Raw genomic sequence first — 19498 nt, forward strand, 5'->3', positions numbered from 1 at the left:
GTAGTCTTAGGGACCACAACCGTGTCCACGGAGGTAAGAAGCTGCTCTTGGACGTTGGGAAGGTCAGTGAATTCTGACACTGAAAGAGCATGACTAGGATCTTGGGATATCTTCTGCAACTCTCTACTGTCAGAGCCTCTTGTCCCAATTGCAAAGGTCAAAACTCCAAGCTCTTTCAGTGCAGAAGCTGGTGAATCGACATTATCGTTGGACCTTCCGCCACTCAGCAAAATCAGGAGCTGAGGAACGCCTTCCAGACGTCTGCTCCCAGCAGAAGCAGCAAACACATTGTCCTTAGCAAACTGGAGAGCTGCCCCAGTGTTGAGGGGTCTTCCACCTTTGTGTCTCAGGTTTCTAATACTATCAGTGACATCTCCCTTTGTTGAGTATGTGTTCAGATAGAAATGAGCCTCTGGATCTCTGCTGTACTGGACCACAGAAACTCTGTCTTTGTTCTCCGCCACATTCAGCTTATCAACTACTCTTTGAACAAAGTCTCGCATTGCTGGGAATCCATTTCTAGTGCCATCAGACCCATCCAGAAGGAACACAACATCCTTTTTGGCCTTGTCATCAACTGAGAGAAATTAAGTTGAAGACAGAAACCATCAATTTAAGACAGTGATAATTGCATGACATTGGGTCAACAGAATTTTCTCAAAAAACAAAAAGCACTCATGAGAATTGTATGTTCAGAAACCCTAGGTTACCTTTCCCATTGAACTCAAATGAAACGCATTATTCAAAGTCATTGCTATACTAAAACATACTATATATGTGGTGAAAAATTCAATAATTATAATTTCCTTACTGAATGGTTGGTCATCAGAAATGACAATTAATCAAGGAAAAAAAGCAAAATCATTGTCTGACCCTGGAAAAAAGCTGACATACCTAAAACGGTTGGCGCTTCAGTAGTCTTAGGGACCACAACCGTGTCCACGGAGGTAAGAAGCTGCTCTTGGACGTTGGGAAGGTCAGTGAATTCTGACACTGAAAGAGCATGACTAGGATCTTGGGATATCTTCTGCAACTCTCTACTGTCAGAGCCTCTTGTCCCAATTGCAAAGGTCAAAACTCCAAGCTCTTTCAGTGCAGAAGCTGGTGAATCGACATTATCGTAGGACCTTCCGCCACTCAGCAAAATCAGGAGCTGAGGAACGCCTTCCAGACGTCTGCTCCCAGCAGAAGCAGTAAACACATTGTCCTTAACAAACTGGAGAGCTGCCCCAGTGTTGAGGGGTCTTCCACCTTTGTGTCTCAGGTTTCTAATACTATCAGTGACATCTCCCTTTGTTGAGTATGTGTTCAGATAGAAATGAGCCTCTGGATCTCTGCTGTACTGGACCACAGAAACACTGTCTTTGTTCTCCTCCACATTCAGCTTATCAACTACTCTTTGAACAAAGTCTCGCATTGCTGGGAATCCATTTCTAGTGCCATCAGACCCATCCAGAAGGAACACAACATCCTTTTTGGCCTTGTCATCAACTGAGAGAAATTAAGTTGAAGACAGAAACCATCAATTTAAGACAGTGATAATTGCATGACATTGGGTCAACAGAATTTTCTCAAAAAACAAAAAGCACTCATGAGAATTGTATGTTCAGAAACCCTAGGTTACCTTTCCCATTGAACTCAAATGAAACGCATTATTCAAAGTCATTGCTATACTAAAACATACTACATCTGGGGTGAAAAATGCAATAATTATCATTTCCTTACTGAATGGTTGGTCATCAGAAATGACAATTAATCAAGGAAAAAAAGCAAAATCATTGTCTGACACTGGAAAAAAGCTGACATACCTAAAAGGGTTGGCGCTTCAGTAGTCTTAGGGACCACAACCGTGTCCACGGAGGTAAGAAGCTGCTCTTGGACGTTGGGAAGGTCAGTGAATTCTGACACTGAAAGAGCATGACTAGGATCTTGGGATATCTTCTGCAACTCTCTACTGTCAGAGCCTCTTGTCCCAATTGCAAAGGTCAAAACTCCAAGCTCTTTCAGTGCAGAAGCTGGTGAATCGACATTATCGTTGGACCTTCCGCCACTCAGCAAAATCAGGAGCTGAGGAACGCCTTCCAGACGTCTGCTCCCAGCAGAAGCAGTAAACACATTGTCCTTAACAAACTGGAGAGCTGCCCCAGTGTTGAGGGGTCTTCCACCTTTGTGTCTCAGGTTTCTAATACTATCAGTGACATCTCCCTTTGTTGAGTATGTGTTCAGATAGAAATGAGCCTCTGGATCTCTGCTGTACTGGACCACAGAAACTCTGTCTTTGTTCTCCTCCACATTCAGCTTATCAACTACTCTTTGAACAAAGTCTCGCATTGCTGGGAATCCATTTCTAGTGCCATCAGACCCATCCAGAAGGAACACAACATCCTTTTTGGCCTTGTCATCAACTGAGAGAAATTAAGTTGAAGACAGAAACCATCAATTTAAGACAGTGATAATTGCATGACATTGGGTCAACAGAATTTTCTCAAAAAACAAAAAGCACTCATGAGAATTGTATGTTCAGAAACCCTAGGTTACCTTTCCCATTGAACTCAAATGAAACGCATTATTCAAAGTCATTGCTATACTAAAACATACTACATCTGGGGTGAAAAATGCAATAATTATCATTTCCTTACTGAATGGTTGGTCATCAGAAATGACAATTAATCAAGGAAAAACAGCAAAATCATTGTCTGACACTGGAAAAAAGCTGACATACCTAAAACGGTTGGCGCTTCAGTTGCATTACGGCCCACAACCGTGTCCACAGAGGTAAGAAGCTGCTCTTGGACGTTGGGAAGGTCAGTGAATTCTGACACTGAAAGAGCATGACTAGGATCTTGGGATATCTTCTGCAACTCTCTACTGTCAGAGCCTCTTGTCCCAATTGCAAAGGTCAAAACTCCAAGCTCTTTCAGTGCAGAAGCTGGTGAATCGACATTATCGTTGGACCTTCCGCCACTCAGCAAAATCAGGAGCTGAGGAACGCCTTCCAGACGTCTGCTCCCAGCAGAAGCAGTAAACACATTGTCCTTAACAAACTGGAGAGCTGCCCCAGTGTTGAGGGGTCTTCCACCTTTGTGTCTCAGGTTTCTAATACTATCAGTGACATCTCCCTTTGTTGAGTATGTGTTCAGATAGAAATGAGCCTCTGGATCTCTGCTGTACTGGACCACAGAAACTCTGTCTTTGTTCTCCTCCACATTCAGGTTATCAACTACTCTTTGAACAAAGTCTCGCATTGCTGGGAATCCATTTCTAGTGCCATCAGACCCATCCAGAAGGAACACAACATCCTTTTTGGCCTTGTCATCAACTGAGAGAAATTAAGTTGAAGACAGAAGCCATCAATTTACGACAGTGATAATTGAACAAAAACTATAAAGCACTCATGAAAATTTTATGTTCAGAAAAGTTACCTCCGCCAATGAACTCAAATGAAATGCAACATTCAAAGTAATTGCTATTGTAACACATTCTACATCTGGGGTGAAAGATGAAAAAATCATATTTGCCTGAGTGAAAGCATAGTTCATAGAAATTAATCTCTGAATAAAAGCAAACTTATACTCTGCCGTCGGAAAAAAGCTGACATACCTAAAACAGTCGGCATTTCAGTTGCATTACGGACCAATACCGTGTCCACCGAAGAAAGAAGCTGTTCTTGGATGTTGGGAAGGTCACTGAATTCTGACACTGAAAGTACAAGCCTAGGATCTTGGGATATCTTTTGCAACTCTCTGCTGTCAGAGCCTCTTGTCCCAATTGCAAAGGTCAAAACTCCAAGCTCTTTCAACATTGAAGCCGGTGAATCAATATTATCTCTGGACCTTCCACCACTGAGCAAAATCAGTAGCTGAGGAACACCTTCCAGTCGTCTGCTCCCCGCAGAAGAATTTAACACATTGTCCTTCACAAATTTTAGAGCTGCCCCAGTGTTGAGGGGTCTTCCTCCTTTGTGTTTCAGGCTTCTTATAGAATTTAACACATCTTCCTTCTTTGAAAATGAATTCAAGTAAAAATTTGCAACTGGTACATTACTGAATTGAATAACAGCAACTCTATCTTTGTTTTCCTCCACACTGAGATTTTCCACAATTCCACTGACAAAGTCGCGCAGTGATACAAATCCATTTCTACTATTGTCAGAGCCATCCATTAGGAAAATAATGTCTTTTTTTTCAGTGTCTTTCTCAGCTGCAAAATATATTAGACAATAAATTTCATTGAACATCCTACTTTTCTTTTTTATTGTTTAAGCATACAGCACATACCATAATGAGAAACACACAATAACGCAAGGCTTCAGTGAAAAGAAATAAGCTATTCAGTTGAAAACATTTCTGCATAGCTGATTTCTCCGAACATTAAGAATAGCCAACCAGGATGACAGGAAGCGATACATAGTATACTTTATATTTTATGTTTATCTTAATTCATCAATTTATCTCAAGGATTTTATTCATTAAATGACGGCAAAATATTATTGTACCACCATAAAATCATTAAATGCTTATGTAAATACATGTATACTATTACTATATTCCTTACCCACAATTCTTGATTCTTCTTTTGTTTTCACTTGAGCTAATCTAGCCACTAAATCTTGTCTGAGGTTTGAAAGATTCTGGAAATCCGGAATAGAGTAAGCGTAACTGGAATGGGATGAGATTGCTTGTAACTCAAATGGATCTGTTCTTCTTGATCCAATAGTAAATATGACAACCCCAGACCTCTTTAGGGCACTCGCTGGGCCTCTCGGAGAGTCCCGTGATCTGCCTGAAGTCACCAAAATTATTATCTGGTCAGCACCATCAAGGCGTCGGCTTCCAGCAGAGGTCGTCAAGACTCTGTCTTTCACAAACTGAAGAGCTGTGCCAATATACTGTGGCCTTCCCCCCTTTGGTTTGAGGGTCCTCATTGCATTCAATACACTATCCATGGTAGTATGCGTGTTCAGGTAGAAATCAACTTTTGGGGTATTGCTGAACTGGATGATCGCAACTTGATCTTTCTGTCGGTCCACGTCAAATTTTTCAACTATGCTGATAACAAACTCGCGTATTGCTGTGAATCGACTACTAACATCATCAGATCCATCCAAAAGGAACACAATGTCCCTTTTCACACTGGGATCTTGAACTAGGATGAATAAGGAACAAAAATCAGCATGAAGCACCCACCCATAAGGAAACCATTAAATATTAATTAATAATTTTACATACTGACCGAGTCCCACACCCCATGTCACATTAAATACATTTGAAGGTGGACGTTTACAAACACTTTGGTCTTAGTCATTAAAACTCAGATTTCATGTTCTCAAATTATAGTGTTGGCAACTTGGTTAGGACATTTTTCCAACAATTGTTTACAGACAGATTATGTAATTTTTAATTCACTATATCACAATTCCAGTGGGTCAGAAGTTTACAGACACTAAGTTGACTGTGCCCTTAAACAGCTTGGAAAATTCCAGAAAATGATGTCATGGCTTTAGAAACTTCTGATATGCTAATTGACATTATTTGAGACAATTAGAGGTGTGCCTGTGGATGTATTTTAAGGCCAACCTTCAAACCTCTTTGCTTGATATCATGGGAAAATCAAAAGAAATCAGCCAAGACCTCAGAAAAAAATGGTGGAGCTCCACAAGTCTGGTTCATCCTTTGGAGCAATTTCCAAATGCCTGAAGGTACCACGTTTGTCTGTACAAACAATAGTTTGCAAGTATAAACATCATGGGACCACGCAGTCTGCTCAGGAAGGAGACACGTTCTGTCTCTGAGAGATGAACGTGCTTTGGTGTAAGAAGTGCAAATCAATCACAGAACAACAGCAAAGGACCTTGTGAAGATGCTGGACAGAACAGGTACAAAAGTACCTATATCCACAGTGAAACAAGTCCTATATTGAATTAACCTGAAAAGCTGCTCAGCAAGGAAGTAGCCACTACTCCAAAACCGCCATAAAAGTATTGGAGCAGTCATCACAGTCCTGACCTCAATCTGATCCAAAATGTGTGGGCAGAACTGAAAAAACGTATGCGAGCAAGGAGGCCTACAAACCTGACTCTGTTGCACCAGTTCTGTCAGGAAGAATGGGCCAAAACTCCAACCACTTATTGTGAGAATCTTGTGGAAGGCTACCCAAAACGTTTCACCCAAGTAAAACAAGGCAAAGGCAAATGCTACCATACCATACATACAATGCACAATTCTAATAGTGTACATAAACTTCTGACCCACTAAGAATGTAATGAAAGAAATAAAAGCTGAAATAAATAATTATCTCGACTATTATTCTGACATTTCACATTCTTAAAATAAAGTCGTGATCCTACCTGAACTAGGACAGGGAATGTTAACTAGGATTAAATGTCAGGAATTGTGAAAAACAGAGTTTAAATGAATTTGACTAAGGTGTTAAATGCTGAACTTCCAAATTCAACTGTATAATTTTACTGTGGTAATTTGCAACTCACCTATGCCTGTTCTGGTTCCCTGCTTGTGAGAAGCAATAGATAACAGCAAAGGCTGTATAAGAGGGGGGAGGTAAGAAAAGGAACTAACAGAAAATGCATACATTGGGTCATGCACAATTGTCTGCATCTCTGCCTTCTCTGCATTTTTGACTCCAATACCAAATGACACAACTCCAGTTTCTTTCAGTGCAGTTGCTGGACCTCTGATTTCATCATGGGACCTTCCGCCACTCAGCACAATCAGTAGCTGAGGAACACCTTCCAGACGTCTGCTCCCAGCAGAAGCAGTAAACACATTGTCCTTAACAAACTGGAGAGCTGCCCCAGTGTTGAGGTGTCCACCACCTTTGGGTCTTAAAAGCCTGATCCCATTCATGACATCACTCTTTGCTGCATGAGTGTTTAGATAAAAACTGGTAGCTGGTCTATCACTGTACTGTACCACTGCAACTCGAACTTGGTTTTGCTCAATGTTAAGATTTTCCACTAATCTCCCAATGAAATCACGAATTGCCAGGAAACCATCCCTCATATCATCAGATCCATCAAGTAGAAACACAACATCCATTTTTCCAGAATCTAAATAAAAGATGAAAAATACAACATTTAAATGCAGAAACTAAAAAAGATTAATGGGAAAAGAAAAGCTAAAATGTATGCAAAAAGTTATTCAATCTCAAGTTATTATAGAAAGTTACATTTACAAACAACCTCATTCTTACCAGAGAAGTCAGGCATTTCTGGGAGAATTTCCTGAGCACCAGTCATAGCAGATGTAATTTTATCTTGAACACTTTCAAGGTTTTTAAAATCGGCAACAGAAAAGGCATGAGTGGGTGTAAAAGATATCGTCTGCAACTCCAAAGTATCTGCATTCCTTGTTCCAACTCCAAAGGTTTTGATTTCACTCTTTCTCAGAGCTTGGGCTGGACCTCTAATGTCATCACTAGACCGACCTCCACTCAGAAGAACTAAAATCTGATGAACACCCTCGAGGCGTCTGCTCCCAGCAGAAGCAGTAAACACATTGTCCTTAACAAACTGGAGAGCTGCCCCAGTGTTGAGGGGTCTTCCACCTTTGTGCCTGATGGATTTTACTGAATGTAACACATCGACTTTGGTTGAGTATGAATTGAGATAGAAATTGGCAGTAGCCTCTCTGCTATACTGGACCAGGGCAACCTGATCTCTGTTGTCATCCATATTGAGTTTCTCCACTGTTCTTTGAATAAAGTTACGGACTCCTTCAAAACCATTTCTTGTATCATCAGATCCATCAAGAAGGAACACGATATCCCTTTTCATAGATTCAGATTCTGAAATGAATCATAGGATAAAATGAAGTGGAAGTGCATCCATTGGAAAAGCCATTCAGCATTGGGTTAAAGTTAAGCCACATTATAGCCAGCAGTTTGTTCAAAACCATCTCATGTGAATGAGATTTTGAATATTCCAATCCACAAATACTCTAGATAGAGATGATTTATATGTTTTAATAATGACTGCTGAAAAACAAATTTTCAGTAACTGGCAAATGTATTGGCAAATGTATTCTGTGTTACATATTCAGCAGAAAATATCTTACCGACACCTTTCAATCGTATTGATGATTTGTGATGAGACCCCTCCTTAACCAAAGCAAAAAGCTCCTGTTGTATCGTGGGAAGGTCCTCAAAATCATTAATGGATAGAGCATATTTGGGATCATGGGACAGTGTTTGTATCTCAAGTGTGTCAGCATTTGCTGTACCAATGCTAAATGGGACAACTCCAGATTCCTTTAAAGCTGCTGCTGGGCCTCTAATATCATCTCTTGATCTTTTACCACTCAAAATAATTAGTATTTGAGGAACACCTTCCAGATGTCTACTCCCAGTAGAAACAGTAAACACATTGTCCTTAACAAACTGGAGAGCTGCCCCCATGTTGAGGGGACTTCCTCCTTTGTGTCTCAAACCTCGTACAGCATCAAGGATGTCTTCTTTTGTAGAGAATGTGTTGAGATAGAAGTTAGCTTCAGGATTATTACTGTACTGGACCACAGAAAATCTGTTCTCCACATAAAACTTTTCCACAGTTCTTTGGACAAAGTCGAGAATGATAGGGAATTTGGTTCTTGAGTCGTCCGAGCCATCAAGTAAAAACACAATGTCTCTTTTTTCATCATCTGTTGCAAGCATAAACATTTACACCATCAACATCATCATCATATTCAAATAATTACAGTACAATCATGACTATCATCCTACAATGTTCAGTATTCCCACTTAGGTAATGTGACTAAGTTTGCTTATTTGGCAAAATTCCTTTGTCTTCATCAGGCCAAAAATAATGCCAGGGGCTATCTAAACCCGCCATCTATACAGCCCAACTGGAGACCAATGACAATCCAACAACACCAAACAGCCGATAATGCAATGTTGTTTCCTGCAGGAAAGCTGCTTTTGTGAATGGCTTTAAACTACATTGAATGGCATTATTATGGTCTGACCAATCACCAGTCATAGTCTTAGTCACCAAGACTAGCTAGACTAAGGCTAGAACGTACTTCACTTAGTGCAAATACTAATACAAGCCAGTGATGCGTAAAATATGGTGCAAAAGAGGAAGCGATTCATTCTTCTTATGCAGTTAATTCCTTTGCATATATCGAGCCCTACCTGTAAAATAAATGTTGTCTATGTACTTTTGTTACTCCTAGTAACTATAGTCCTCACAATTCACCTATAACTATGAAAGGTAAAACCATAGTTACAGTTCTCACGTGACACGTGTTTGTGTGTGAAATTATTTCGGAGGTCCAGCCTGAAATGAGTTAAGATGAAACCCTCTCTCATTTCAACCTGGAAGACCAATAACATTTTTGTTATAGTATAGTATTATTTTCAAATGATTACTTTATTTTTACACTTTTTTTTTTTTTTTTAGCATTTAGGCTTTTTAACACATCTACATTCTGAACCCATACAACAAAAATGTCCTTATAGCAGTTTAAATTCAGAACTACCAACTGTTGTTGTCTCCTTGGGCATTTTATTTATTCACTACAATCTCCTTGATGATTGCTTTCTGGGGCATGGTTATCAATCTTCATTTGGGGTTCAAATATACTAATTCCCCTCTCTTTCAGGCAATAATACAGTAACAATGCCATTAAAGTGGCAAAAAAAGTATGTGAAATGGAACTAGAGGATACTATTAACAAAATATTTAACTCACATCAGATATTATCAGATATGATCAATCTGATAATAGATGAATGCTCTCATATGCAAAAGTTTGCTTTCCTTACCTATCGCTGATTGCAAATCAGTGGGGGTGAGTTTTGACTCCTGTGTTATTGTTGAAACAACTTGCTGTTGAATGCTAGGAAGATCATACAACTTGGGAATTGAAAAAGAGTAACTAGGCTTGTGAGAAATCATTTGAAGTTCAAGAGTGTCTGCTTTTCTCACACCAACCACCAATGAAATGACTCCAAACTCCTTTAACTTTGTAACCGCACTTTGAACATCATCACTGGACCTTCCTCCTGTCAGCAGAATCAGTAGCTGAGGGACACCTTCCAGATGTCTGCTGCCAGCAGAAGCAGTAAACACATTGTCCTTAACAAACTGGAGAGCAGCCCCAGTGTTGAGGGGTCTTCCACCTTTGTGTCTCAGGTTTCTTAATGCATTTGTGATGTCTTCCTTCTTTGAGTATGTGTTCAGATAGAAATGAACCTCAGGATCTCGGCTGAACTGGACCACAGAGACTCTGTCTTTGTCTTCCTCTGAGACAAGTTTTTCCACTACATTTCCGACAAAGTCTCTTATTGACTCAAATCCATTCTGAGTTTCATCAGAACCATCCAGTAAAAACACAATATCCCTATGAGTTGTGTCTGTTTTGACTAGAGAGTACATTGGTATATATTAGTCAGGTGAAATACTCTTTAGGTATTGTACTGAATTAAGCATATGAAATAGACGCCAACAAGAACAAGCAGGTGTAAGTGTCATGTAAATATGTTGTGGCATGCAACACAGATGTTTACTACAATAATGATGTATTCACATTTAATGTAGGCCTAAAGGAAAGAAATATATGCTTGTACAGATTACAAATCAGTTTTTTAAGTCAAAAACGTAATCTAAAGTGATGCAAATACATTTAAATTGAGGAAATAACCAAACATCAATTCTTACCTACAACAGTTGTTGGGTGTGGTCTCGGCAGACGAGGCACACTTTTAACAAATGATAAGAGATGCTGTTCAACACTCTGAAGATCATCAAATCCAGGAACAGACAAAGCATAGCTGGGGGTGTGTGAGATCACCTGTAGCTCAATTATATCTGCATCTCTTGTCCCAATAGTGAGAGGCACAATGCCATCCTCCTTCAGAGCAGATGCAGGGATGCTAACCACATCATGAGACCTCCCGCCACTCAGCAAAATCAGTAGCTGAGGAACACCTTCCAGACGTCTGCTCCCAGCAGAAGCAGTAAACACATTGTCCTTAACAAACTGGAGAGCTGCCCCAGTGTTGAGGGGTCTTCCACCTTTGTGTCTCAGGTTTCTTATACTAGCAGTGACATCTCTCTTTGTTGAGTATGTGTTCAGATAGAAATGAGCTTCTGGATCTCTGCTGTACTGGATCACAGAAACTCTGTCATTGTTCTCCTCCACATTCAGTTTATCCACTACTCTTTGAACAAAGTCTCGTATTGCTGGGAATCCATTTCTAGTGCCATCAGACCCATCCAGCAAAAACACAATGTCTCTCTTTGCGGCATCCAGTTCAACTAAGACACATATCATGGAAATATAACAGTAAGCAAGAATCATTCAGTGTATAGTCTATAAACTGTAACAAATAATTGATTTACTCAGCATATGCAATCACTGTCCCTATGGGGGGGATCATGGAATTGAATGTAGCTTTAAACACATTACATCAATCAATGTTCATGATTTTTGGTTTAATGAAACTATAGGTAAATCGTTTTTTTTAAGTTATTGAAAACAAATTGGAATAATGAAAAAATGAAGATATATCTTAATGTTCTGCAAATAATGTTAACAACAGTGTTCAATAAAACTGATGCTGTTTCAGGTTCTATGAGGAAATTACACTAATGTTTAAGGGAAATTCAGTGAGACTGCAATTTTCTCTGCTGCAGTGTAGTGGTTGTTCACAGATTAAAAGGAGAAAGAAAAGTGCATATTTTTAAGAAGGCAATAGAGGAAACAAACAATGTTCTACCATAGCTGAAAATTGTATAAATTGAGCAGCCAAACAATGATATGAAAATCATTGGCTCAAGGAAGAGCAAAGTGCAAAAATGGATTCTGCCACACACAAGCTGACAGTTTTCCAGACTGTTTATCCGAAAGACAACTTGTGAAGTTCTCAGTGGGAGAACATGGAAAGGGAAGTGCATCAGATGTAAACAAAATGATAAACCTGCATATATACATTTTGTTTACTTGATCGAGACTGTGGATATAGACATGATACCCACATAAAAGCTGGTCACTAGAGAGCATAGATAATTTGAAATGAATGAAACTGATCAATCGCTTCTTTTCCTCCAATGATGAAGCAGTTTCATAAGTATTCAAACCAGTGGAGATCAATAGTTGATGGGAAGTTGATGGGAAAGAAGATCAGCTAGAAGATCAGCAGGCTGCATATTGCTTACCAACAATAGTTGGAGGTTCAATTTCCATTTTCGATTTGATAAAGGAAAGGATTTCTGGTTGAATGGACAGGAGTTCACCAAAGACAGGTAGATTGAAAAGAAACCTTGAAGTGTAGGATATGCTCTGGAGCTCATTTTCTTCAGCATTCTTCAACCCAATAGCAAAAGATAGGACTCCAAGGCCTTTCAGATCCACAGCAGGACCCGTGACATCATCACTTGACCTTCCAGTCGTCAATACAAATAATATCTGAGGAACACCTTCCAGTCCTCTGCTCCCAGCAGAAGCAGTAAAGACATTGTCCCTAACAAACTTGAGAGCTGCCCCAGTGTTGCGAGGTCTTCCACCTTTGTGTCTGAGGCTTCTCACTGCATAAACAACATCCTTCTTGGTTCTATGAGTCATTAGGTAAAAGTAAGATGAAGCATCATGGCTGTACTGTACAACAGCAACTCGAACATTGTCTCCATCAATGTCAAGGTCTTCAGCCATCCTTCGAATGAATTCTCGGATAGCAGGCAATCCATTCCTGGAGTCATCAGAACCATCAAGCAGAAACACAACATCCCTTTTGATGTCTCCTGTATCAACTAGGATTTATGAAAAAAAACAAAAAGAAAAAAAAACAGAAAATGGTAGTAGAGATCATTAATCAGGATAATATAATACAAGAAAGAATTCAAAGTATACCTATACAAAAGGATATAAAAAGGGAAATTGGAATCTGTCACAACAATGCCCATGTTCCTATCTCTACTATTTCATGCAAAGCATTTCTGTACAGTTCTGTACAACAAACTGGAAAATCGTTTATGCTTTATTAAAATAGTTAAGAAGTCAATTGATCAACTGAAATAATTTGTTAATTAACAGCCGGTAGAAAGAATATAAAAAGCCCCTTTATTTTGTCATTCCAAAATGACTGAAAAATGCCATTTTTCAGTCATGTAAGATAGAAAGATATGAGTAGAAAATATAGAAGATGTATGAGCGGAAAAGACAGAAAGATGCAGAAAAGATTTTGTTTGCAAGTAGGCATTGCATCTGTATGAAATGGAAGTCAGAGGGCATTGTCAGAATCCCATCTTTCCAAAAGAAAAGTCAATATGCTTAAAGAGGACAAGACAAGAAAAGTGGTGTACCAGGAAGAAGATTTGTAGGAAGAACACAGTCATGGCTTCCCAAAGAAGGAACATCCATGGCTGGATAGCAGCCAACAAGAAAATAATTAAATGGGCATATGTTCTTAAACTGTGAAATAATTGCACAGAAAAAAATTCTCAGTATGCACTACTTGGCATTATGTGTGGAGGATGAAAACATTTGAATGGATCCTAAGCAATCAAACAGATAAAACTGGTTTCGCTAGTTTGGCTTTGTCCATGGACCTCACTTTTATTTTAGTTTTTCATTTTCCAAAATGAAAGCACATTATATATCTTTTTACATTACCTAATATCTAAAACCAGTGCTGGTGTTCTTACCTACAACTCCTGGAAATCCCGGGCTCCCAGTTTCATCTGTATCTTTTGAAAAGCTCTTAATTGTGGCAACAATCTGGTTTTCGATTGAAGGTAGGTCAGAAAACCCTGAAACCTGGTAGGTAAATCTGGGTTTGAAGGAAATCACTTCAAGCTCTTGGGGATCAGCACTGCCCACTCCAATGCTAAATGGCATCACTTCAAGATCTTTAAGAGCTAATGCTGGCCCCCGAACCGCATCCCGAGATTTCCCACTAGTCAGAAATATCAGTAGCTGAGGAACACCTTCAAGACGTCTGCTCCCAGCAGAAGCAGTAAACACATTGTGCCTAACATACTGGAGAGCTGCCCCAGTGTTGAGGGTTCTCCCTCCTTTGTGCCTCAACTTTCTTATGGACTCAATGACATCTTCCTTTGTTGAGTATGTGTTCAGATAGAAATGAGCCTCTGGATTTCTGCTGTACTGGACCACAGAAACTCTGTCTTTGGACTCTCCCACATTCAGTTTATCCACTACTCTTTGAACAAAGTCTCGCATTGCTGGGAATCCATTTCTAGTGCCATCAGACCCATCCAGCAAAAACACAATGTCTTTGCTTACATCCTCCACATGAACTGAGGCTAAATTGAATAGAGGACATTTAAAGATAACAACAGTGCATTGCCAACCCAGCAGCAACAAAGCATAACAACAAAACATAATTCAGGAAAGCAATCCATCTCACAGCACTCAGAATGAAATTCAGCTTACCTTGTTCTATCACCCTTTGTATGTCCTCGTCGGAAAGGGTGACGAAGCTCCCCAGTCGCTGTTGAACCGTGTTCAGCTGGTTGAATTCCCTCACCGTGAATGAGAAGGAAGGGTTGTGGGAGATGGCCTCAATCTGCCTCACATCTGCATCCCGAACTCCCACGCCGAAGGGTAAGACTCCTCCCGTCTTCAGGACTCCAGCGGGCCCTCTCACACTGTCCCTGGAACTCCCTGCAGTCAGAACGATCAGGAACTGCGGGACATGCTGAGCCGCTCTGCTGCCCCGTTCCGCGGAGAAGATCGTGTCCTTCATGAATTGCAGGGCAACCCCTGTGTTCAGAGATCGACCGCCGGCAAGTGTCATGGTGCTGACAGCCGAGACCACGTCCTCTTTGGTTTTGTAAGTGTCCAGGTAAAAGTTGGGTGACGGGTTCTCACTGTGCTGGACCACAGCTATCCGCACTTTTTCAATTCCAACATCGAGAGGTTCGATAACGTTCAGAATGAAATCCTGGATGTAACGGAAATCCCTTCCAACAGCATCAGAGCCATCAATAAGAAAAGCCACATCCCTCTGCTTGTCCACTGCAAAGGAAAACATACATTGTGATCACCTAAAACGTCCATATGCAGATTTTAAGAAGATTATCTCTACAGTGAAATTGCTTTGTAAAATTCCCAAATAAATATAATGAATCAGAAGAATAGAGGAACCTAAACTAATAAAATTAGAATATGAAGAGCTCACCGTCAGAAATGTTTGTTGCCCCGACCACTGAGATTAAGGGTGTCATTATTCGTTCAACAACACTCTGCAGGCCGTCAAATCTGTTCACGTGATAGGCCAAGGTGGGCACAAAGGCGACGGTCTTCAAGAGTGATTCGTCCGCCTGCTCAGCACCAACTGTGTAGGTCAGAACTCCTTCCAGGGCAACCTTATCAGCGACCCGCTTGACCTCATCTTGAGATGGACCTCCAGTGATGAGAACGACTGCCTGTGGGACCCCCTGCCTTTTCCTGGACCCAGCTGAACGGGTGAAGTGGTTGGCCAACGCAAACTCTAGCGCTGCACCTGTGAAGACAGCATCTCCTCCCATTGGACTGATCCGAGCCACGGCATTAAGAACGTCCTGCTTGTTGTTGTAAGTGTTCAGGTAAAACTCTGTGCGCTGGTCCCTCGCAAACTGCATCAGGGCAATGCGCACCCTGTCTGGGCGCACATCCAGCTGGTCCACAATGCGGGAGATGAAGGCGAGCACATGAGCGAAACCGGCCTCTCCAACGTAGGCTGACCCATCCACTAAGAAGACGATGTCTCGGATGATGCGCTGGGTCTGCACTGTTGTTATTTCAATGACTGTAGATGGGGAAAACACACATTTAAATGACAGCATATAGCTGTGCTTCACAGTATGAATGATTCATTTCACCCCCCTCACAGTATGGGTCATTCATTTCACCTATTTAGTATCACTGGCTGTGGCTGTAAACTCAAAAATTCACCACCTGTGTTAACCTTAGCCTACTGACGACCAACGGCAGGCTTGAGTCAGCAATGTGTAATCTATTTTGCAGGGTCCAGCCTATACACAAAGTTATCTTACAAACGGTGCATCTAAGAGGATTTTCATTTAAGTGTGGGATGTAATCAACATCCCTTAATTTTGATTTCCGAATAAATCCAAGGGACAAGCAGGACCTGAAGCTGTTTGGAGCAGTGTAGCATAAATATTAGGGGACTGGACTTACAATGACTTGGTAAAATTTTAAATTGAAGTTGTGCATTACCATTATGACCTTAGGCAGGATACCCAAGCTGAACTGTTAACTATCCACCTGTATACAGTAAATTGATAGCATGAAAGGAATGTAAACTGTGTATTGTAAGCTGCTTGGACAGCAGCATCTGCTGAATGCATACTCTGTGTAGGTAATGTTCAGTTTTTGGTCTGTACTGTTTGCCATATTTAAGCAAATTATCTTTCCAAACTGCTTGTGCAAAAAAACAATGTGCATGTCAACTCAAAATTAAGGATAAATGTCACCCCCATATAATATCATAAAACTGTGCATCAATACCCATCAATTTGTTTCTACCAATCAGGAAAGTTTTTAGATTTTTTGGATATCTTGTTTGGATATCTTTTTCCAACATATTGAACCAAAATTTGGAGTTTACTATTGGTCATGCAAGGGTAGTATACTTTTTCCTTACTGGGTTTGAGTGTCAAGGATTCATTTAAGACTGTGACTAACTTATGCTTTATGGTTTTTATAAATAATAAGTTAATTACTTGGCTCTGTCGGTTGCTCAGTCACAATAACTCCAGAGAGCGTGATGAGGGGAGAGATGACTTGGCTTGGGTTGCGGAGCAGTTGGCGGAAGTCCTTCAATATAAAGACCAGGCTCTCGTCGAAAGCGATCTGCTTCAGCTCCTGCTGGTTTGCATTCTTGGCGCCGGCAGCCATGGTCAGGACACCCATGCGGTGGAGTTCCGAGGCCTGCTGGGCCACACTGTCGCTGGACTGCTTGGCCGAGAGGAGCAGCACCAGCTGGGGCACCCCCTCGCTAATGCGGCTCCCTTTATCAGCCCTCAGCATCTCGGTCCTGACGAACTCCAGGGCAGCCCCAATGTTGACCACCTGAGTGCCCCCCTTCACACGCATCCTCCCCACTGCCGTGACAAGGGACTCCTTGGTACTGTGTGTATTCAGGTCCATCTCCAGCTTGGGGGAATCGGTGAACTGGGCCACACCCACCTGGACCTGATCGGGTCCAATGGGCAAGGTTTCGACAAACTTTCTGATAAATTCACGGACGGCGTTGAAGAGGGTGTTACCCATATTCTGGCTCCCATCTATAAGGAAAATGATGTCCCTCCTCCCAACGGCCAAGGCTGGAAAATAAAAGGCAGAGACATTAATATGTTTGCTGAATGCGTTTAACTGTTTTGTGTGTTGTTTTCATGCGTCTCAGTGCACTTTCTGAAAAAAGGACCCCGAGCAGCAGACACAACGAGAAGGCAAAGTTAACAAAAAAGATGTGATATAAAGGTGAAAGTAACATTTGAATGAAAGTAAAATATGCAATTCTAAAAGGAACCAACATTAAATATTTTTGCACATGGTTGTATTTTCATTGTGTTGTATTGCACTCTTAGAAAACAGACGAAAATGTCAAGGGATTATTTGTTGACTGCATAATCTCCATGCCTTGAACATGCAAATACAAAATATTCATGGCAAAACACATAGGACCACTTGGTTTTACTCTGCAAAGAAATAACTAGTAAAGATTACTCAGAATCTAGCCATGTGTTTATATTATCCCCAATAATATATCCCAGCAAACAGGACTACTTCCTAAATTCAAAATTACTTTGTCAAAGTCAAGAATGAATTTTTCTAAATGAAAGGAACAGAAATAATAAATATATTCAAACAGCCAAATCAATCTTAATCTTGTGATTTGTACCAAAAATTTAACAATGTAATGAGTTTGGATTTATAAAACATACTTTACCACCAAATAACTATGGACTGAAATGTTTTCCGTCAGGGTGGACCGCAGGAGACCTCAAGAGAGGACAATATACTTATTCTTCAATAATTATTATAAATGCTGTATTTTATTTGAGGCCGGGTAACAATTCTTAACTCACATCAGATATTTCAGACCTTAGGCGGTAACAAGTAGTATATTAGCCACTTACCTTTTCATTGCTGACATTAACAGTCTAGAATTTCTGATTTTCAAGAGGATTGAGATGTTTCAGTATTGTCGCTTGCGGCTGCTTGCTAAAGCCCAGTCTCCACCAAACAGACGAGACGAGACAAAACTAGAGAAATCTCGGAAAGTCCATGATTGAATCTCAAAACGTCCGCGAGTATGGACTTGGCAGTCCACATCAAAACGCCGGGTAAATAAATAAACAATTGTTTCCATGACGACCCGAGTTGACTGTAACATTAAATCACTAATTGTTCTAAAACTCCGGGCATAAGACTTGAAATGTTCAGTTTTCGAAACGCCAGCCACCAAGAGCCGATGTTCTAAAACTGAACAGTTCACACAGATAAAACTTTCTTCTAAAGATGTTCTAAAACCGTCTCGTCTCGTTTCGGCTGTTTGGTGGAGACTGGGTTCAAGAGTTTACATACCTTCTGTCACTTCGGTGTGTAAGGTAATGGCACGCTGCGCCACCCCAGAAAGGTACTTCACCAGTTGTTCCCCCTGAGTGGCCACAGCGTGGACACTGGGTGCTGACAACACAAAGGTCTTGTCCGTGGCAATAGTCTCCAGCTCCGTGGTGCTGGCACCACCAGCCGCCACGCCGAAAACAAAAACACTCGCTTGCTTTAGGGCCCTGTCACCGGAACTGAAATCGTCGCTGGACGTCCCAGCGCTGATTACCACGACGGCTTGCGGAACCCCTTCTTCTGCCCTGCCCCCCGCTTCGGGCGCCAGGAGGGTATCGGCGACCTCCTGGAGAGCCGCACCCAAGTTGACCTCTGTTCCGCCCGTGAAGCTAAGCTCCTTGATGGCGTCCATGACAGCTGCTTTGCTGTCATAACTATTAAGATAGAACTGAATCTCAGGGTCTGCGCTATAAAGAATGACGGCCACACGGACGCCGTCCGTTCTCACGTCAAGCCTCTCAACGACGCTGAGCGCCAAATCCCGGACTTGGGGGAAGTTGGCTTCCCCAACGTTCTCTGATCCGTCAATTAAGAATACAAGGTCAGCGGACTCTTGTGCTTTAAGGGGAGAAAGAGAAAAAAAGAGAGACAGAGAAAAAGAGCACAAAATGCAACGTGAAAAAAAGTGTTAAAACAAGGAGAAAACATGCAGCAACAACAGCTCATGTTTCTGTCATTTCCAACCAAGAAACACAGTTCATTTGTCAAAAACATTACACAAGCATTTCATTCTGCATGGTGACTGAATCGAGGTATGGAAGACCCTGTTTGTAAGGGTTGTGCCTGTAATGCTCTGAAATGACCTTGACCACAAGCCTGGATTCTACCAATATCTGTCCTTTATGCAGCCTTAAATGTCAAATAAATGTCACTTTGTCACTTTCCTCAAAG

At 41.1% G+C, this 19498-nt stretch overlaps 1 protein-coding gene across 1 annotated transcript in view; it reads right to left on the reverse strand.

Annotated features, from left to right (window-relative positions):
• The window catches only part of col6a3 (collagen, type VI, alpha 3), a 139544-nt gene that overhangs the window by 107066 nt on the left and 12980 nt on the right, over positions 1-19498 (reverse strand). The window contains 4 exon segments of the mRNA XM_061226918.1: positions 14408-14992; positions 15156-15764; positions 16702-17304; positions 18569-19165. Coding sequence (XP_061082902.1) covers positions 14408-14992; positions 15156-15764; positions 16702-17304; positions 18569-19165 — 2394 coding nt within the window.

This window comes from Conger conger, chromosome 17 (genome assembly GCF_963514075.1).
Source record: "Conger conger chromosome 17, fConCon1.1, whole genome shotgun sequence".
Lineage (NCBI taxonomy): Eukaryota > Metazoa > Chordata > Actinopteri > Anguilliformes > Congridae > Conger > Conger conger.